The sequence below is a fragment of the Rhincodon typus genome, chromosome 27 (assembly GCF_021869965.1).
Source record: "Rhincodon typus isolate 14 chromosome 27, sRhiTyp1.1, whole genome shotgun sequence".
NCBI lineage: Eukaryota > Metazoa > Chordata > Chondrichthyes > Orectolobiformes > Rhincodontidae > Rhincodon > Rhincodon typus.
In genome coordinates this window covers 687,339-710,312 of record NC_063358.1, presented here as the reverse complement: position 1 = coordinate 710,312, position 22,974 = coordinate 687,339, and the positions used below count along the sequence as shown (strand labels likewise).

Below are 22,974 nucleotides of genomic sequence, written 5' to 3'. Positions count from 1 at the left end.
GCATTGCCTTCCAATCTACAGGGATCTGAGGTTTTAAAACAGGGTAGCAAAAAGGATTATCCTCTGTTGCTGCATCCCCAATAAATTCTCAATAAAGTGGAGGTGTCATTCCCACATTCCCAATCACAGACACAATCTCCATCATGGATAGATCGAAAGGCAGCAACCTCCTCCAGGACACCACCCCAAGGCCTCCTACCCTCCCTCGACCTCGTCATCTCCAACTGCCGTCGAGACATCAATCGCCTCAACCTCTCCACCCCTCTCACCCACTCCAACCTCTCCCCCGCAGAACGTGCAGCCCTCCACTCCAATCCCAACCTCACCAGAAAACCCGCGGACAAGGGAGGCGCAGTTGTAGTATGGCGCACTGACGTCTACATCGCCGAGGCCAGACGCCAACTCTCCGACACCTCCTCCTACCGCCCCCTTGATCATGACCCCACCCCCAAGCACCAAACCATCATCTCCCAAACCATCCACAACCTCATCACCTCAGGTGACCTCCCACCCACGGCCTCCAACCTCATCATTCCCCAACCTCGCACTGACCGCTTCTATCTCCTTCCCAAAATCCACAAACCTGAATGCCCTGGTCGACCCATTGTCTCCGCCTGCTCTTGCCCCACCGAACTGATCTCCAACTATCTGGACTCCATTTTCTCCCCCTTGGTCCAGGAACTCCCTACCTATGTCCGTGACACCACCCACACCCTCCACCTCCTCCAGAACTTCCAATTCCCCGGTCCCCGACACCTCATCTTTACCAGGGACGTCCAGTCCCTCTACACCTGCATTCCCCATGCAGATGGCCTAAAGGCCCTCCGCTTCTTCGTGTCCCGCAGGCCCGACCAGTCCCCCTCCACTGACACCCTCATCCGCTTAGCCGAACTCGGCCTCACCCTCAACAACTTCTCTTTCAATTCCTCCCACTTCCTACAGACAAAGGGAGTGGCCATGGATACCCGCATGGGACCAAGCTACGCCTGCCTCTTTGTAGGTTACGTGGAACAATCCCTCTTCTGTACCTAAGCGGCCCTAAACCCCACCTCTTCCTCTGTTACATTGATGACTGTATCGGCGCCGCCTCGTGCTCCCACGAGGAGCTCGAACAGTTCATACACTTCACCAACACCTTCCACCCCAACCTTAAGTTTACCTGGACCATCTCTAATACCTCTCTCCCCTTCCTGGACCTCTCTGTCTCCATATCGGGCAACCACCTAGAAACCGATATTCATTTCAAGCCCACCGACTCCCACAGCTACCTAGAATACTCCTCCTCCCACCCACCTTCCTGCAAAAATGCTATCCCCTATTCCCAATTCCTTCGCCTCCGCCACATCTGCTCCCAGGATGAGGCATTCCACTCCCGTACATCTCAGTTGTCCTCGTTTTTCAAGGACCGTAACTTCCCCTCCTCGGTGGTCGAGAACGCCCTCAACCGTGTCTCCCACATCTCCCGCACCTCATCCCTCACACCCCGTCCACGCAATAAAAACCAAAAAAGAATCCCCCTCGTCCTCACGTACCACCCCACCAACCTCCGGATCCAACGCATCATCCTCCGACACTTCCGCCATCTGCAATCCGACCCCACCACCAAAGACATCTTTCCCTCCCCACCTTTATCTGCTTTCCGGAGGGACAACTCTCTCCGTGACTCCCTTGTCCGCTCCACACTCCCCTCCAGCTCCACCACACCCGGCACTTTTCCCTGCAACCGCAGGAAGTGCTACACCTGCCCCCATACCTCCTCCCTCACCCCCATCCCAGGCCCCAAGAAGACTTTCCACATCAAGCAGATGTTCACCTGCACATCTGCCAATGTGGTATACTGCATCCGCTGTACCCGGTGTGGCTACCTCTACATCGGGGAAACCAAGCGGAGACTCGGGGACCGCTTTGCAGAACACCTACGCTCGGTTCGCAATAAACAACTGCACCTCCCAGTCGCGAACCATTTCAACTCCCCCTCCCATTCCTCAGACGACATGTCCATCCTGGGCCTCCTGCAGTGCCACAACGATGCCACCCGAAGGTTGCAGGAACAGCAACTCATATTCCGCTTGGCAACCTTGCAGCCCAATGGTATCAATGTGGATTTCACAAGCTTCAAAATCTCCCCTCCCCCTACCGCATCCCAAAACCAGTCCAGCTCGTCCCCGCCTCCCTAACCTGTTCTTCCTCCCACCTATCCCCTCCTCCCACCTCAAGCCACACCCCCATCTCCTACCTACTAACCTCATCCCGCCCCCTTGACCTGTCCATCCTCCCTGGACTGACCTATCTCCTCCCTAACTCCCCACCTACACTCACCTTTACTGGCCCCATCCCCGCCTCTTCGACCTGTTTGTTTCCTCTCCACCTATCCTCTCCTCTATCCATCTTCTATCCGCCTCCCACTCTCTGCCTATTTATTTCAGAACCCCCTTCCCCTCCCCCTTTTCTGATGAAGGGTCTAGGCCCGAAACGTCAGCCTTTCTGCTCCTACGATGCTGCTTGGCCTGCTGTGTTCATCCAGCCCTGCACCTTGTTGTCTTGGATTCTCCAGCATCTGCAGTTCCTACTATCTCTGATTCAATTTTAACCTCCATTCAGATCCTGACTAGATTTGCCATTCACCAACCAATCAGCCAACAGTTCGGCTTTTTTGGATTGAAAGAGATGACGGTCATTAAGAAATTTAAACAGTACTCAGCAAAGGTGGGCATTCGACTTCGAAATTAATCAAGCTGGTCAAACAAAACAAATACAGATCAAAGCCACCTCCAAATCAGGCCAGTTGTCATCAACTCAACATCCTTTCTCCAAATGGTGTTAAAAATAAATATTTGGTGTCATGACCAAAAAAACTCTTGCAATCTACTCACACATGTCATGAGGTCTCTGTAGTGCAGTATGAACACATTGTTAATCCTATCTAAGGAACAAAATCAAGCATTATTTATCTTACAATGCATTCTTTTGCCCCATCCTGTAGTAAGGTCATTAAAAGTGATGTTGCTAAATAAATAATCCTGAGGCTAATTCTCTGGGGGTGTGTGTACAAATCCCACTCAAGCAGCTGCTGGCATTTCAAATCAATTACGTTTCTAAAATTTAAGAATTGAAATGTTGCCTTCAGTAACCGTCATGTTTTGACATGAAAACCCAGTTCGTTCAGCAACATAAAGAACTGAGGGTGCTTAAAATCCGAAACAAAAACTGGGTTTGCTGGAGAAACTCAGCAGGTCTGGCAGTATCTGTAGAAGAGAGAAACAGAGTTAAAATTTCGAGTCTGGTGACTCTTCATCAGTTTCAGCAGCAATTTCTGCTTTGATTCATTAACATCCTCTAAGGAAGGAGATGTGTCATCCTTGCCCAGTGTGACCTACATGTGACTCCAGGTCTGCAAAAATGTGGTTGACTTTTGCTGCTCTCAGAAATGGCCTAGCAAAGGCCAATTAGGGATATGCAAATCCATGAAAGAATTTTAAAAAGTTTATGACTCTTTACAGATGGGAATTAACTCCATTTCTGAGATACTTAAATTCTCATTAAGAATGGAACCATGCTTGATTCTGTGTAATCTTTGTACAATCTGAATTGCATCATCTTGCTATATCTTTATTTATTCTTTTTTAATTCAGTCACAGGATGAGGGCATCACTGGCCAGGCCAGCATTTATTGCCCATTCACAATTGCCCAGAGGGCAGTTAAGAGCCAATCACATTGCTGTGGGTCTGGAGTCACATGTAGGCCAAACCAGGTAAGGATGGCAGTTTCCTTCCCTAAAGGCCATTAGTGAACCAGATAGGGGTTTTTTGACAATCGATAATGGATTCATGGTCATCGTTAGACTCTGAATTCCAGATTTTCATTGAATTCAAATTCCACCATATGTTGTAATTTCAAACCTGGGTCTCCAGTACATTACCTGTGTCTCTGGATTAACAGTCCAGTGATGATACCACCAGGCCATCGCCTCCCCTCTGTGTCAAAGGTGAAGCTAGAGGGTTAAAATTAAATGCTGAATCATAATTTGTGATGTGTGTATAAGTCTATCAAGGTTGCTGTTCTCATTTTTCACTGACTTCCATACTCACTGAGATGTGGGCGTATAGTCAATGCATTAAGTTTACACCTTCTTGAATACTAGGAGTTCCCCACCATCTTTCAACCATTACATTGTTATTTTTTTCCATTACCACATGCCACATCCTCCTCTTCTGGTTTGTCTACCACACTGAAACAATTCAGTCTTGTCAATGCTGGAATGAAGCGTATAATGGATGAGATCAGTACCTACAAACCCTTGTCTTTGTGGCAAAAAGATCATGTCTCATGGAAGTAGTCTCTTAGAGTGATCGAATAATATTGCCAAGAACAACCTATCACTGCTCTGCACTTCTCTCCCAGATAAGAAAGGGCAGGGGATGATTACAGATTTTAAATGGTTTGTCAACAATCTCTAATTGGACAAATAAAATCCTATTTATTGAATGTTAGTGATGTCTCCCCACTGTGGTTGCTTTCTAACCTTGTAAAAAGAATGAATGACCCCATGACAAAATGTCTTTTTTAACAACACAATTTATATTTGCAACAAGGATTAATTTCTTTAACTGAGCCAATGCCCTGTCAGCTGAAAGCTTTCCTCGAGCAGGTATGACAGGTTGGACAGGGAGATACTGTTCCACATGATGAGGAATTAGCCGTTTCCCTGTGGTTGGAGAGTCACCAATCAGTTTTTTATGTTAAAAGCAGTGTACAAGTGCAAATTGTTATTTTGCAATGAACAAACTACAGTGCAACATGAATTCAGAACAGAATTTGAAAGAATCAATTAAAATAATACCTCAAAACCCAAAGTAAATTCAATCTGTTGCTAGTTTGCTTGAAGTTAAATGTATCTTTGAAACAAAACTCATTTCCCTTGTTTATACATAAAGGTGCACAAAAGCAACCAATACCTCAGAAACAAACACAGAGAAGAAAGGTCAAACTAGACACAAAACATTAACTCTGCTTCTGTCTACCCCAATGCTGCCAGAACCACTGATTTCAGATTTCATACCGTCATGGAGGTTTACAGCATGGAAACTGGCCCATTGGCCCAACTTGCCCATGGTGCCCAGTTTTCACAATTTAAACTGGTTTTTGTTTACCTACGTTTGGTCCACGCCCCTCCATGCCTGTCCCATCCATCTGCCTGTCCAAATGTTACTTAAATGACAAAATGGTACTCACCTCCATCACGATCACTGGTAGACTGTTCCAGACACTCAGAAAGACTATCCCAAATTGTCCCGTGCACCCTTTTGTATCTCTCCCTCTTACCTTAAACCCATGCCATCTAGTTTTAGACTCCCCTACCCTGGGGAAAAGCTGTTGGCTACCTACCTTATCTTTGCCTCTCATGATTTTATAGACCTCTATAAGGTCACCCCTCAGTCTCCTATGCTCCAGGGAAAAATGTCCCAGACTATCCAGCCTCTCCTTATAACACAAACCTTCCAGTTCAGGTAGCATCCTCGTAAATTTTTTCTGTGCTCCTTCTAGTTTAATAATATCCTTTCTGTAGTAGGGCGACCAGAACTGCACACAGTATACCAAATGTGGCCTCACCAACGTCTTGTACAGCTGCAACAAGATATCCCAACTCCGATACTCAATGCACTGACCAATGAAAGCAAGCATACCGAAAGCTTCTTCACTGCCCTGTCTACCTGTGATTCTATTTTCAAGGAGCTATAAACCCGTACCCCAAGATCTCTTTGTTCTATAACTCTTCCCTGAGGCCCTAACATTGACTGTGTAAACCCAGCCCTGGTTTGCCTTACCAAAAAGCAACACCTTGCATTTATCTAAATTAAACTCCATCTGGCATTCCTCAGCCCAGTTGATCAAGAGCTCACTGTATTCCTAGATAATCTTCTTCACTGTCCACTATACCACCACTATATGGTGTCATCCACAAACTTATTAACCATACCTTACAAATTCTCATCCAAATCATTAAATAAATAACAAATAACAGTGGACTCAGCACCAATCCCTGTAGCACACTGCTGGTCACAGGTCTCCAGTTTGAAAAACAATCCACCACCAACACCCTCTGTCTTCTAACTTCAAGCCAATTATGTATCCAATTGGCTAGCTCTCCCTGGATCCCGTAAGATTTAACCCTACTCAACAACCTGCCGTGTGGAGCCTTGTCAAAGGCCTTGCTAAAGTCCATGTAGACAATGTCTACCACACTGCCCTCACCTTCTTTCTTAGTCACTCCTTCAAAAAACTTGATCAAATTTCTGAGATGTGATTTCCCATGCACAAAGCCATGCTGACTATTCCAAATGAGTCCTTGCCTCTCCAAATGCCTGTAGATTCTGTCTCTCAGAATGCCCTCTAACCCCAATTACCCACCACAGACATTAGGCTCACCAGTCTGTAGTTCTCAGGCATTTCCCTGCAGCCTTTCTTAACTAATGGCACAATTTTCAGCTTTAGTCAATACCACAGAATGTACTAAATTACCTGGCTTCACATTTTTACGGAGATTCTCAATAAAAATACTGTTAGAGGTAGGTTTTTGGCAGTGTTGTTTCGATTATTTCATGATGTATTCAGATTATGCTTAAGTTCAACATTGAGATGAATTTGAATTCACCAAAGATTGATTCTCTGGGTCAAAGATAATACCAGTGAGGCAACTAAGAGGAGCCACAAGAACACAATACAGGTGATGGCTCAGAGGTAAGAATCTGGCAGCTTTTATGATGACACAATAAGGAAGATCAGTAAATACCAGTGAATTTTTTTTAAATCAACCTGTTCGGGGATGTAATTACACATCTCTGGAGCAAGTGGAACTTGAACCCAGGCCTCTTGGCTCAGAGATAGCTGCAGCCTCTTCCAACATTAAACATTGATCAACGGGGTCCTGGCTCATCTTCTGATACCACCGCCTGAGGTGGAGCAGGGATGAAGATACACAGTGCACCTGCATCCCGCAGGAGGGGGCCCAAGGGCAACCAAAATGAAAAAAAACATGACCGAGCTGGAAAACAATGCTGACACAGTGTAGACCTGCCACATGAGCCCATGAGTGGCCGAGCCCAGGTTCTGGTGTTCCCATGTATCTGCTGCTCTTGTCCTTCTAGATGGAAATGGTCGTGGGTTTGGAAGGTGCTGTCTGAGGAAGAATGTCTTCACCCAAAGGATTGTAAATCTGTGGAATTCCCTGCCCAGTGAAGCAGTTGAGGCTACCTCTTTGAATTTTTTTCAGGCAAAAATAGATGGGTTTTTGAATAGTAAAGGAATTAAGGGTTATGGTGAGCGGGTGGGTAAGTGGAGCTGAGTCTATGAAAAGACCAGCCATGATCTTATTGAATGGTGGAGCAGGCTCGAGGGGCCGGATGGCCTACTCCTGCTCCTAGTTCTTATGTTCTTATGATCTTTGGTGAATTTCTGCAGTGTATCTTGTAGATAGTACTCACTGCTGCTAATAGGTGTCGGTGGTGAAGAGAGTGGATATTTGCAGATGTGGTGCCTGTCAAACAAGCTGCTTTGTCCTGACTGGTGTTGAGCTTCTTGAGTGTTGTTGGAGCTGCCCCCATCCAGGCAACTGACAATTGTATTCCATCACACTCCTCACTTGGGCCTTGTAGATGTTAATTTTATTTTCACCTGTGTAGACCTCCTGACTTTATGCCATAGCAGCAAGTTCCGAAACCAGCACAGTGATCATCATAGGTAGACCCTCAGACCAGCTGCCATACAGCAGAGAGAGAACATTCCCTCTAGGATGGAGATAGTGGGGGAATTCAGTCATGAATATCAGGGGGTGATGGTTAGATTCTCTCCTGCTGGAGATGGTCATTGCCTGGCATTTGTGTGGTATGAATGTCATTTGTCAGCCCAAGCCAGGATATTGTCCAGATCTTAAATAAAAACCATAAGAACTGCAGATGCTGTAAATCAGGAACAAAAACAGAAGTTGCTGGAAAAGGTCAGCAGGTCTGGCAGCTTTTGTGAAGAAAAATTCAGAATTAACGTTTCGGGTCCGGTGACACTTCCTCACTTCTGAGCTTTTCCAGCAACTTCTGTTATTGTCCAGATCTTGCTACATTTGAGCATGAACTATTTCAGTATCTGAGGTATCTGCAGTCATCAGCAAACATTCCAACTTCTGACCTGAAAACTGTGTACTTTTTTGGTCTCCTCATTTAAGAAAGGACTTTAATGCATTAGAAGCATTCAGAGAACATTGACTTCATTCTTTCCTGGGACTAGGAGGTTAATATCTTAGGAGCAATGGTTTGACAGTTTGGGCTTATATCCATAGAGAGAATGAGGGGATGTTTTCCTCTGTCCGAGAGACTAGATCTAAGATTATAAGGAATCTTCAATTTAAGATTGAGATGAAAAGAACTTGTTCACACAGAGAATTACTAAGTCTTTAGAAGTCTCTTCCCCAGAGAGTGATGGACATGGGGGTCATTGAAGGTAGGCAGATTCTTGACTATCCAGTGAGTCAAAGGATATTGGGTAAACAGAAATATGGAGCAACAAAATCAGCCAGGGTCTTATTGAATGGTGGAGAAGTCATGTGGGGCCAACTGGCCTTCTCCTGCTCTCAATTTGCATGTTTATACATATTATTAACTTTTCATTGATGGCACTCAAATCCATTTTATTGTCAGGATAATGATTAACCTCATTGTTCCAGTTTGCCATTTAGAGAATCATTTGTAACATTAGCAACACTGTCCCCTTGAGGAAATAGCATGAATTAAAACTTTTTTTTCAGACGGATTTGATAAGGCCCCACACTGGAGGCTTGTAAATAAAGCTACAGGGCATGGGACTGGGAGACATACTGACATGGATTGAAATGTGGTTAAGAGACAGAAAACAGAGTATGGGGATAAACGTATCATTCTCAGATGGCAGGATGTTACTAGTGAGGTACCACAGATGTCATTACTGGGTCCACAAACATTTCTAATCTATACAATTGATTTGGATGTGAGAACCAATTGCAATATTGCCAAATTTGTTGATGACACCAAACTGGGCTGGAATGGGCTCAAACATAGTGGATGGAATGTAATAGGAAGTTATTCACTTCATAAGAAAAAAACAGAAAACTCAAATGGAGAGAAGTTGGGAGGTGCCCATATCCAAAGAACTTGTTGTCCTTGTTAATCAGTCCCTTAAACTTAGTAAGCAGGTGTCTCATGAATTAGAAAGGCTAATGGTATACTGGCCTTCGTCACAAGAGGGTTTGAGTACAGGAGTCAGGGTGTCTTGCTGCAGTTGTATGGAGCTTTGGTGAGACCTCACCTAGACTTTTATGTATAGTTTTGATCTCCTTACTTAAGGAGAAATATATTGATCATGGACGGAGTGCAATGGATGCTCACCAGATTAATCCCCGAAGGAAAGATTGTCCTATGAGGATGGCTTGAGGACTGAGCCTGTATTCTCTAGAGTTTCGAAGAATGAGAGGTAATGCAATTAAAACTTATAAAATATTTCCAGGTGTGACAGGGTGGATGTAGTTTCTCTAGACTGGTGACTCTAGAATATAGAGATCATTTAGGGCTGTGATGAGGAGGAATCTCTTCACTCAGACCATGGTGAATGTTTGGCAATCTCTGTCCCAGCAGGTGGTGGAAGTTCAATGGTTGAGGAGGTCAAGATAGAAATTGATAGTTTCTAGAGACTGACAACTTCAAGGTATATGGAGATAATGTGGAGAAATGGCATTGAGTTAGAAAATCAGAACTGATGGAGCAGACCTGATGGGCTGAATGGCCTACTTGTGTTGCAAAGTTTATGTAGAAATGTTTCTGATTTATTCACCCTTCTCATGATTTAACAGCACATAAAAAGTATTTTGATGAATATGAAAAGCACATACGTTAATCTTATTCATTCACCCTATAGAAAACGTACCTTAATTTATTCAAATAGGTTGAAATGACACAATAACCTCTTCTGGGGTTATCAAGGTTGGAAATATAGCCTAAGACCAGTTACTTCGCAATTTGAAAGTGAGCAATGACTGTGTCTCGTAACAAAATGTAATAGCACCCTTCAATTCAGTTGATGTTAATTTTTTTCTCAGCAAGTCTGAGATAGAATGGATATCATGAAAACAAGGCCATTCAGTCCTACTGGTCCTTTCTGGTGATGATGTTCTGCACGAGCCCCTTCCCAACACAATCCTCCCCATCCTTTCTCTTTAAAAGTATCTATGTTTTTCACCTTCGCTACACCCTGTGGCTGCAAGTTCTAGATTCTCATCAATCTCTGAGTGAAGAGATTGCTGCTGAATTCTGATTGATTTATTGGTGACTCACTTATTAATGATTACATCTTGGTCCTTAGTTTATAACATCTCCACAATATTCTATGTGGTTTAGTCCACATCCCAACCGATTGTTTCAAAATTTCTTTGTAATCCTGCACTGAAAGCTTGGCTATTATAATGGGATTTCATTTTAAAACTTACACAATTTGTTGAGGAGCTTTTATTTGCCTGGGTTGGAGCATTTCATTATGAAGAGAAATTGGACAGACAGGGGTTGATTTCCCTGGAGCGGAGGTGATTGAGAGGGGACATGATTGAGATGTGTAAAATGAAGAGGGGCATAGACAGAGTAGACAGGAAGAAACGTTTCCTCCCGATGGTGGCATAGATTTAAGGGAAGGAGAGGAAGTTTAAAGCAGAGGCTAGGGAAACCTTTTCACCCAGAGGGTGGTGGGAATGAGGATCTCTGTAAGCCCAATAGCCTGACATCTATTGTATTCAAATTGATTATTAAGGAAGTAATAGCAGAACATTTGGAAAATCATAATCTAATCAAGCAGAGTCAGCATAGCTTCATGAAAGGGAAATAATGTCTGACTAATTTTTTTTAAGTGTTTTAAGTAAGTCTCAACCAGAGTGAATAGAGGGGAACCAGGAGATGTGTTGAATTTAGGCTTCCAGAAGGCATTCGAATTTTACCTTGCAAGAGGCTGTCATAAGAGCTCAATCTGTTGGAGGTAGTATATTGGGCATGTTTGGAGAATTGGCTCATAGACAGGAAACAGTGGCTGGAGATATAAGGGGAGAAAAACAAAAGAATTGTGGATGCTGGAAATCAGAAACAAAACCATAAATTGTTGGAGAAACTCAGCAGGTCTGGCAGCATCTGTGGAGAAAGAAACAGTTAACATTTGGGGTCGAATGAGCCTTCTTCAGAACTAGGGATAAGGGGGTCTTTTTCAGGTTGGTAGCTTGTAACCACAGGGACGAGTGCTGGGACCACCACTGTTTACAGTATATATTAATGACTTGAAGAAGTGAATGTACTGGGCAAATTTGCAGATGGCACAAAACTAGGTGGAAAGGCAGATTGCAAGAGGGATACAGAAAGATATTGATATGTTAAGTAAGTGGAAAAAACATTGGTAAAAGGAGCATAATGTGGGAAAATGTGACATCGTTCATTTTGGAAGGAAGAATGAAAGAACAAAGTATTACATAAATAGATAAAAACTGCAGGAAGTGCAACAGAAAGGGACTTGAGAGGATTCGTGTACAAAACACAGAAAGCTAGCACATGGATGCAATAGGTAATCAGGAAGGCTAATGGAATATTGGTCCTTATTTCAGGCATTTGGACTATAAGTCTTATTGCAACTGTACAAGATGCTGATGAGACCATATCTATAGTACTGCCAGCAGTTTTCGTTCTCTTATTTGAGGAAAGATATCATTTCATTGGAGGCAGTTCAAAGAAAGTTCACTAGGATGATCTCTAATATTGTCTTATGAGCAAAGGCTAAACAGGTTGGGACTCATTGGAGTTTAGAAGAATAAGTGATTTCATTGAAACATGTAGGATTCTTAAGGAGCTTGATAGGGTAAATGCTGAGAGGATGTTTCCCCTCACAGGAGAGTCTAGGACCAGAGGGCATAGAGTCAGAATAAAGGGGTGCCAATATAAGACTGAGATATGGAGTAATTTCTTTCCTTTCTCAGAGGATTGAAAGTCTTTGGAACTCCTTGCCACAGAGATGTGGGGGCAGAGTCCTTGTTTATGTTGAAGGCTGAGATAGTTAGAGTCTTGATCAATTGGTGACAGGGAAAGGGCTGGAAAGTGGATGTGAGGAATGTTGGATTAGCTACGATCCTATTGAATGGTGGAGTAGGCTTGAGGGGCCAAACAAACTACTGCTATTCGTATTTCTCATGGTCTTTCTGAACTCAGGCATCATTTGACCTGAATGCAATGAGAATGAATACATATAATTTCACTGAAAGGTGTGTACAATCTGTAATTCTTAAAAATATTTGAAGCAAGTTTTTAAGGTTTTCATCAATTATGAAGGCCCAATTGTAATTTTCTTTAATAATAAGACATTCTTGTCTCTGTGACCTGGATGCAGTATCAACAGTTTAGCAATTAGGAAAGAAACAATGTAACTAAAAGCAATGACGGCTACAAGCAAAAGCATTGGCATGGAATTGCTTTCTGTTTCACAGAAAAGATAGGAGCTTTTGGGGCAATGTGTGAACTGTCTAAAAAGTTACAAAACCTAGAAAGCTATGAGGATAGCTGAGATGGTGAAACGGTGAATAGGGCATTATTTGTTGGATGGAGGAAGAGGAATGCTGGAAGACCAGGTTATCGGAACTATTATGAGCTCAGGGAGAGACGGTTCATCAATAATGATGACAATCACATTCTTGAAACTCAAAGGTGAAAGTTATTATTGGATAGGACTTCTGATCTGTCCTGTGTGAATAAAGGGAAATGCCTAGTGACACTGTACATTTGTGTAGTGAGTTACAGATGTTTGTGATTGTCTGAGACTATTGTTGTTGCACAGAGTATTTAACTTGAAACTTCCATTTTAACTTAAACTTGCATTTGCCTGTTAAAGCTCAGCTAATTTCTATTTGTTCTTATTTGTGTTAAAAGCTGCAAAATCATCAAAGAATCTCTACAGTTTGGGAACAGGCCCTTCAGCCCAACAAGTCCACACCAACACTTGGAGCATCCCACCCAGGCCCATCCCCCTATAACCCACCTAATCTACACATCCCTGAACACTATGGGCAATTTAGCATGGCCAATTCATCTAACCTGCACATCTTTGGACTGTGGGAGGAAACCGGAACATCTGGAGGAAACCCACGCAGACACGGGGAGAATGTGCAAACTCCACACAGACAGTTGCCCGAGGCTGGAATCAAACCTGGGTCCCTGGCGCTGTGAGGCAGCAGTGCTAACCACTGAGCCACCATGCCGCCCTAAAATTGGAATCTTATTGGCTGTTTCTTTGTTGGGTGAATCATTCAATAAATTTAGTTGTTTTGGTTTACAGTGCCTCGTGGGGATCAAAAATGTTTAATCCTGACCAATATTTAACAGGAGCTTCTATTCATTCATTTGCAAAACTCCCAAAGAGATCAGAACTCTAATTTTCAGGTAAACAACTGCAGAAACTCTGAAAACATGTGAATCTGTGTAGAAATTGATTTTTTTTTTAAATCAAGTGACAATTTCTTCTACTTAATTCAAAAGGTGAGCTGATAAGGATATTAAACAGTTCAGGAGGGCATGGCATTTAACTAAAGAGATTTTATTCATGTCTAATCCTCTGCAGGACCCTGTACATGATCAGGACAAGCAGAGCCCCACTTCTCATGCACACCCCTTCCCAATCTTAGAGTATGCAGGATAGAAACACAAAAGTGAGACAAGTTGTAAATTCATTTGCTAATTTATTAACAGTAAAGAAATATATCATATATATATATATGTCATTGCACTAGTAATATTTTCCTAAAAACTTTGAAAATCATAGTTTATACCCTTAAGTGATTAAATTCATAATAATTAAGGCCATAGCCCATGTTAATGACCAACTAGGCTGCAATTAAAATGTAATGTCAAACATACATTGTGCAGTAAATTCTTATTCCTTTGCATTCACACTGCAGTTAGGATTCAGAAAATTGGCAGTACAGATACACATGTTAGAACAAGGAATGAAGGAGCTGGGCCACAGGGTCTCCGTTTGAACCAAAGCATTATGATAACATGGTTATCTACAAAAAGAACAAACATTCAGTTTATTCAATTTCCTGATCATTTATGCAACAAATAATCAACACACTTTAAGTGGTCCAATCAACAGGAGCTTATGACTTGCAGTTCAAAGGATCCTGAACATTCAGATTATGGTGTTCACGACAACCTCCTGTTTAAAAGGTACAACTCCTTTGGCTTGGCTCATGAATGTCACAATCTCAGAGTTTCTTTTACTGGACCTTAGGCCAATGGGATACAGCTCACCCTGCTGCTTAAGGCCACCTATGAGAGTTGTCCCGTGGGTTTACAATTTGGCTTTTAATTCATCTATCAGCTCACTCATCCCTTTTTTTCTGAGAAGTTGAATTCAAGATTAAAACTGCAATTGCAATTCTTGGCCAGTGCAGAAAATGAAACAAAGAACATCAAACAACTTTAACATTTACATTGTAATATACACCCATGGAACCCTTCCTATGTGCCCGGTTACAGCAGAAAACTGGGAAGCCCCACTAGTACAAAGATTCAAAATCTAGAAACCTGATGAATACTGACTGTTTTTTCATTGTGAAGCAGCGTCATTATTTACTGGCACTTATGGTGCTGGGAACTTAGGAACTTTTCAGAACTCAATAGAACTTCCAGGGCCAGAATGGGTGTCCAGTATAATGTGAAGCACAGGCGGCATGGTCCCAGAAAGACATCCAGTGAAAAGGGATTGGATTCTTGAGCAGGAAATGAATGGTTCACAATGAATTAACAATTCAGGAGAGTGATACAATATGAGGTTGTAGACATGCTTGCCTAGCCTGTGGGTGTGGTTGCAAACATTTTGTCACCCTGCTACGTAACATTGTCAGTGCACCAACAGTGAAGCTTAACGGAAGGTGCACTGATGGTGTTACCTAGCAGGGTGATGAAACATTTGCAACCAAACCCACCGGCTCGGCGAGCATGTCTACAACCTCATCCACAACCCAAGTTACAAATCTTCTTGAAAACTTTAAAGTGATACAATATCTTTGAACAGATTTACTGCAGCATAGATTTAGAATTGTGGAAGTGAGTTTGAACATCTAAGTGCACCCTGAGAAATTGTGGAATTAAATCTCAAGTACAGAGGATAGTAATATGGACGAAAATTATCTGTTGTCACTTTCGTTACCACCACCCTCCTCCGTACCCCAAACCTCCAAATGACCATGTGGCCTGTAAACAGCTTGGGAATAAACACACAAACAATTTGGCTTCAGCTAATTAACCCCATTCCACTTCTGCTTTATAAATGTACATTTACATTGAAGAACATGATCATTTAATTTTAAATTAATTTATGCAAGCCAAATATGGTCTCTTTAGAATGTACTTGTCTCCTCACAGCTGTGTTTTTTAAAGTTTTTTTTAAATAACTGATGCTTCCAGCAAGTGTGAGGCCCATTTAAGGGCCAATAATAAAAATCGGGTCCTTTGATTATGTCTAGCTCTGATATAAGAAGTTGTGCTAATTCTAAAACACCCTTAGCATTTTCTCTGCAAAAACAGTCACCCTCAATGGACAAATAATTTCACAAGCATTGCCATCATTTAATAGAACAACTGAAACCTGCCAAGTTTAGAATTTTCCATGTTACCACGCCCATTTAACATAATCAATCAATTGCTGAATGACGACTATATTAACAACTTGTATTATACGTAAAAACAAATAGGTTTCCAGGTGAAATTTGGCAGTGAGTAGATTTTGTTCCATTGAGTGTTAAAATCTAAATAATGACGAACACATTGTTTTGAAACAGCGTTCTGGTGTGCAATAGAAACTGCTAAGTACACAATTATATTTCCCACTGGGGTGACAGAGTAGTTGCATATTAATCTGGGACGAGTGCATGAATATCAAATGAAAGGATTCAGATGTGGGACAATCTACAGAATGGTGCCATTATTGCTGAGGAGGGCCAGTGCAAGTTATTTTTCTGAAATTCAACAGGATAGCTGTTATGAATGCCCATTGAAATTTGGTTTAATCTTTCATTATTATTAATTCATATTATTAATTCTTCAGTGTATAATGTAAGCTGTCCACTTACCAACAGAACTAAACGTCTAGAAAATAAATCATTTTAATCATGTAGCTCTCAGGCAGCACCAAGAGGGGATGGTCCTCATGAAAATTTAGCAAATGTCCATCCTTGGAATCAAACTAAAAAATTCATGAAAGACAAGTTACAACCAAGTCCTTAGTTCCCTGTTTTACACTTACAGATAATGGTAGAAAAGTGTGTTTCTCCAATAAACAAGCAGAGGAGGAAAACAGCAAATAAGAGGAGTGCAATGTTTGAAAAGTGCAAAGTTTCCAAACTGCTCATTTAAAGATCGAATACAAAGCTTCTGTTCCAAAGCTGGCCAATGCACATTTGTAAAGGGGAAACAGGGGAGTGTAAAGCAACATCTTTGCTGAATGTTTCCCCTTCTCCCCTCAGATGTGAGGAAGAACCCTCCTACATTGGAACAGGGCTTTTAAAGCCAGTGCAGATGATATACCAGAAGCGCTCTCAAATACTATCTGCTTCATTAAAACAAAGGTGAACAGAATTAAACATTTCACTCTATAGGAAGACGACTGTTGATGATATTGTATCATTGTGTATTCACTTGTTAGAAATAAGATTTAAGAAAGTAATTACACACAGGACACATTAACTGGAGAGTGTACAGAAAGCTTTGGAATGACCGAAAAATAAAAACCACATTGTCCATCTCTATTTGAATAGATTGAAGGTAATTCAGTGTTCTCATAAGACTATGGAAATAAAATTAGTGCCAACATTCATCTCAACAAAACTCAAATAAACTCTACATCCTGTAAAAACAGAACATTGTACAAAAAAATACAGTGAAAGTGGAATGACAATCTCTTCATGAGAGACTGGAGAAATTAGCTTCTTTTATGTATCATGTTCAGTAATTTGTGATAGGTGAACTGATTGTCAGGGGCTCTAAGTCCCTGAAATCGATCGATTTGGATTTGCCAATTAATTCTCAAGAATCAGTCAACTCAAGGCTTAAGAAAATTTTGCACATTATAAACATATCTTAAAGCCCCTTTCTCAACTACCAGCGATTTAGTTTTGGGTCCAAATCTTCATCTTAGCACTTTTATCATTTCTCAAATACAGAATTGAGGAGGTGAAATGGGTGTCATAATCCAGTGACAATTATAAAGAACCTTCAATTCAGTGGCTGTCCTTGAGCCTGACCTCAGTTGATTTCAGAAAACACAGTGACATTATCCAATGAACTGATACTGCAGTGATCCAACAAGACTAGACTCAGGTGAGGTTGGGAGCTGGAGAGCTAAGCATTTTGAAACCTGGAAGTTGTAGCTTTCTGCCACAGGCTCCAGATAATGCCATATTGTTAAAGATAAAACGAGATCAAACCCTTGCCTTTGCACACTGAAATCCAACATCACCTTCAAAATAACAAGAGAATGAGGGAGGGGACAAAATAAGAAACGATAGGCAACTTGTGAAAGCCACATGATGGCCTGTATGTAGCTGGTGTCAGTAGCAGGACAGTGTTAATATAATCTATTTACAATTTCAAAACCACAAGCTGAACCACAGCAAGTGACTTATTTTTCGAGATCACTGGAAAGACAGTATCTAATATTCGATAGAGGACTTTTTTTGGTTTCAAGTTATTAATAGTCATTCTGCTTTATAAGTTAACAAAGGGAATACATTTCTAAATAATTGCTGATTTTCATTTATAGATAAAGCAACCCCAAATCCCCTCATTTTATACAATAAGTGTGCTTCCTACTGATTCTTTTTAAACTGTAGTTGTTTAGACAGAACCATTATATCCTCATTGACAAATTAAAACAGTCTCAAACCACCTCCTTTAACATGCATCTTGTTGCAGTAGAAACCATGGCATTGAGATTCAAAAGGTGGTGTTACAATTGCACAATCCAGAATGACTAACAAAAATTATCCTCACTTCTCTGAGAGTCCTTTAATCTCAGACTGTAATTAGTACAGCGACACTTTTCCGTTGTCTGCTTTCATGGAACTCAGTTACAGTATAAAGTAAAAGCTGCAGCACTCCAGGCAAATGTAGATTCTTAGTTTTGCATAAACAAGGCCATTATGATTCAGCAGAAAAGTTTTTCTGAAGAATTGCTCATTTTGGATTGTTTCCGTTTTCCGAGGCAGGGAGATTGACCTTGAGCTTAGTGAACCCTGAGGTTTGATGCCCAACTTCTTCAGTTACTCTTGTCTGTTTCCAGCATCCTGATTCCCTACATTTAGGGAGAAAAATGTTTTAACTCACAGCTGTTTAACAGAAAATAACTGACACAGTCAAAACTCTCAAACATAACCTTCCATTTCATGCAAAATCATTCTTAATTTAGAGAGCAAATTTCAGATCAGCCAGGTTGAGAGGCATTTATGACTAAATTTTTAACTCTTTCCCACAACAGCACAAAGCAGTTTGAATGAACATTTTCAAACAGACCTCGGAACAGGTCAGGATCAGATTTCTTTCATTTACTGTCTGACCAAATTACAATCTGATCATTAGGACAGTAGAATGATGCAAGAGAGGACTGGGAAAATACATGAAGGGGAAGGTCAGTGGCAGATATTTAAACAGATATTTCATAACGCTCAGCAAAATTTATTCTGGGCAAAAAGAAGTCTGTACAAAGGATGAAGTACTCATGGTTAACAAAGGCCATCAAAAACTAAGGCACACAGGGCGGTGAAAACCAGAGTAGGCCGGAGGAGTATTTTTTGAGGCATCAGAAGCAGATGAATCAAAAGTTAACAGAAAGGGAGAAAATTGATAACGAAAGTAAACCAGCAAGCAATATAAAAACAGACAGAAAGTGCTCCTGCAGGTTTATAAAAAGAGAATAGTCAATGTGTGTGTGACCCTTGGAGGATGTGACTGTGGAATTAACGAAAGGGAAGAGGGAAATGGCAGATACTTTAAGCCAATAGTTTGCATCTGTCTTCAAGATAGCAGACACTATAAATACCCCAAATATATCACTTAGATGTAAGGCCTTAAGTCTTATCATTTTTAGTCCTGTTTACAATATTAGAATTATAGAATCCCTACAATGTAGAAGGTGGCCATTCGGCCCATCAAGTCTACACCAACCTCTCCAAAATACACTGAGGCCAAAACTACTCCAAGTTGTGAAAGGGTCCCCTCCCAGTCAAAAAGATTTGCATCACAGTGTCTGCAGAGGCAGAGCCCGCTCCTGGAGATGGTGAAGGATTTCAAACTGCAGAAACTAGAGCAGTACGGTGGCTCAGTGGTTAGCATTGCTGCCTCACAGCACCAGGGACCCGGGTTCGATTCTCCTTCGGGCAACTTTTGTCTGTGTGGAGTTTACACATTCTCCCCATGTCTGCGTGGGTTTCCTCCAGGTGCTCCAGTTTCTCCCCAAAGTCCAGAGATGTGCAGGCTAGGTGGACTGGCCATGCTAAATTGCTCATAGTGTTCAGGGATGTGTAGATTAGGTGGGTTTGGGGAATGGCACTGGATGGAATGCTCTGAGGGTCAGGGTGGGCTTGTTGGGCCAAAGGGCCTGTTTCCACACTGGAGGGATTCGATGGAGAACTGAGAGGCGTCCAAACTCATCCCCACAGTCAGAGAACTAATCTGCCAGCACATACTGGGAACTCCACGTTAGGAAAAAGAAATCAGCTATAGCTCCCCCATTCCCAAAAACCTTACCAGTGTAGGAGTGAAACTGGGAAGGTCTTAGCGCAGCTCAATCTTCTCTCCCTCTCATGCACACGCATGTGCTGAACTCTGTAGCGAAGGTCACTATCCCAGTCTAGCCAATCTGCCAGACACGCCCATCAGTTTCATTAAGAGAAAAGACAGGTTTGCATTTCAGGCCAGGTCCCCTGAACCTGAATGTAAACCCATCCTTTCCCTTTTGAGAAGTGAGCAAACAATTGTACAACAACGGTTCCACTACTTTCCCACGTAATTTCAATACCTTGGCAAAACAGTGAACAAGACCTGAGCTTTCTGAACAAGCTAATTAAAGTTAGCAGCAAATTTGACCCTTCCATTACATTTGGTTGGGAAGGAATATCAAAGATAATGTTACTGCAGGTTAGATTAGATAAAAGTATAATTGTTACAAAGTTTGTAGATTTCTGTAATTACATTACAAACTACACTACAAATACAACATTAACTGTAGAAAATTTGTCTTTGTTTCCTAACTGATCTTGTGTTGTTCCAAACAATTCAAACTTCAGGTATCTTCTAAATTATTCCAACACCCATTCAGCTATGGCTCAATGTACAGTAACCGTCTGATTAACCTTCATTTGAGAAGTTTTGTATTTGATTGGTCCTGCACCTGAAGGTTACCTTTATTCTAGGATCTGGTCTGCACCTGTTGTCTTCCTGCTCATCTTTGTGGTTAGTCAGTAACATACACATAGGTACGATGGCAGAGAACACAGCTGCATAAATACATTCAGAAAAATCTCCTCAGTTTTAACAACTCAGTTTTAAACTATTATAACATCTGAAAATTTTCTTTTGCAACCATCGTTTTCACCTTCAGAGTTAACTACTCCGATGTACACCTAGCTGACCTTCCAACGGCTGTTAATTGTTATCACAGCCTGCTGTTATTGCTTGGATTTACATAGGATAGGGAGCTAAATGAAAATAATGATGGTCAGGACCTGATTTCAGAATTCCTGATATTCAGTAAAGCCTTTGAAGGGTGCATACTGGTTTCAAAACAAGTCCACATTCAGCAGCCTCACAGTCCAGATATCCAATAGACTGAACTCCAGGGAAAACACTGCTTGATTGACAGCCCTGACCCACTCATCTCCTCTGTCCATTTTACAATGTTTATTTACACAAGGATAAAAAGACTTCTGCTGAAGAAGGATCACTGGACACGTTAACTCTGCTTTCTCTTCACTGATGGTGCCAGACCTGCACAGTTTCTCCAGCAATTTCTGTTCTTGTGTAAGACATTTCTGCTCTTAGGCATTTAAAAGGTCTGAATGTTTGACACTTCTATTGACCTGTATAGAACAATTATTTTTAGTGTGACTTTTTGAAGAAAGTGTAAAATTATCGATAAATGACTTCATTAAAAAAATTATTTTAAAAGGCACCTATTTCTTTGTTACTATGGAGCTAATTGGTTCTATAAAGTGTATAATGGGTGAACTGACTATTAATTAAAACAGAAGGTATAAGAGTCCACATGAAAGGGGTGATTGCTTGGCATAAGATACCATGGAGGTGGCATGAATGAGACAGGGAAATGTGTTTATGGGAGGGGAGGGCTAGAGGGTTTTCCTATTTTGGTTATAACTTGGATGAAATCCCACAGCACTAAGCTGGGTCTTGTAAAGAGAGTTTGCTTCCACACCCAGCAGCCAGTGCTGATGTGACTCTTTCCCAGATTCACTGGCCTCACTACAGCCCTCACCCTTCCCCTTCTTGGAAAATCCCATGTTTGTGGGCACCTGCTCCTCAGACTGGACAGTTGAGCTGGGAACTTTCCTCGATACTCACTATCTCACTGTGCCCAAGGACAAAACTCCAGGCCATTCTCCCAGTCTCCACTGAATTACTTTGGGTCCCAGTCCAATGTCCCATTGAAAATTCCCATTCTCAAGTTCTTAATCTATGCTCTTCCTCCTCCAAAGCTCTCCCCATCCTCACCTATACCGCAAACCCTTCAAAAATCTGCAGATACCTCACATTGGCTTCCACTGCAGCCCACTTCTTCCTTCACTCACTGCTGCAGCATCTTTACTGTCAATGCACCAATGCTCTGAAATTCCCTGCCTATTCCCTTAAAACTTCCTTCAAATATACCCCTGCGTAAGTTTCAGACTACACATCCTAATATCCCTCACTTAGCCTGGTGTACAATGCTATGTCTCAGTAAATCCTCAGTAAATACTGTGGAGTAACATGGAAAATTTTCCTAAATTACAGACACATTATTGTTGGAATTATATACTGTTGCTACTCATCTCCCAGTGTCCCCTTTGTGCAAATTACAGCACTTTATCCAACAAGTAGGAACAGGAAGGTATGCTAACACATTATGTCTCTCACAAATTATGGGGAATAGGAAAATGTTTTTAAAACTTCAAAGGCCACCTACATAATGGCTAATTCTAGAAACTTCTCAAAAATAACATGCTTCATTGCCAATTTGAAGTTTAATCACATCGTCTATAAAATAGAAAGGTAAAAGTAAACTGAGACAGGGAGGAATGGAAAAGAGATGAAGGTGTGATTGACAAAATGATCACTGATATCTTTTAACTTTATTTAAAATGTTAATGCATTGCAAAACATGTAGCTTCAAAATCACATTAACACAATGCTAGTTTCAGAACTGAAAGCCAAAAAATGTTAAGTAGTTCAACATTCAAAACGGAATTTAAACAGCACAGAAATGCTGAAGGAGAACTATCTTCAATGAGTGAATCTGACCATTGCCCCATGACATTCAATGGCATTACCAACGCTGAATGTCCTGGGGGCTACCATCAACCAGAAACTGAACTGGAGAGAGAGATCAGAGTGCAGAGCTGGATGAACACAGCAGGCCAAGCAGCATCATAGGAGCAGGAAGGCTGACGTTTCAGGCCTAGACCCTTCATCAGAAGTGGGGTAGGGGAAGGAGGTTCTGAAATAAATAGGGAGAGAGTGGGAGGTGGATAGAAGATGGATAGAGGAGAGGATAGGTGGAGACGAAACAGACAGGTTGAAGAGGCGGGGATGGAGCCAGTAAAGGTGAGTGTAGGTGGGGAGTTAGGGAGGAGATAGGTCAGTCCAGGGAGGACGGACAGGTCAAGGGGG

At 41.8% G+C, this 22,974-nt stretch overlaps 1 protein-coding gene across 1 annotated transcript in view; it reads right to left on the bottom strand.

Annotated features, from left to right (window-relative positions):
* Nucleotides 1–14,990: 14,990 nt before the first annotated feature.
* The window catches only part of LOC109928990 (uncharacterized protein KIAA1522 homolog), a 28,878-nt gene continuing 20,894 nt past the window's right edge, over nucleotides 14,991–22,974 (bottom strand). The window contains exon 6 of the mRNA XM_048612902.1: nucleotides 14,991–18,388. Coding sequence (XP_048468859.1) covers nucleotides 18,357–18,388 — 32 coding nt within the window. The 3' untranslated portion in view covers nucleotides 14,991–18,356. The remainder of the gene's footprint in view (nucleotides 18,389–22,974) is intronic.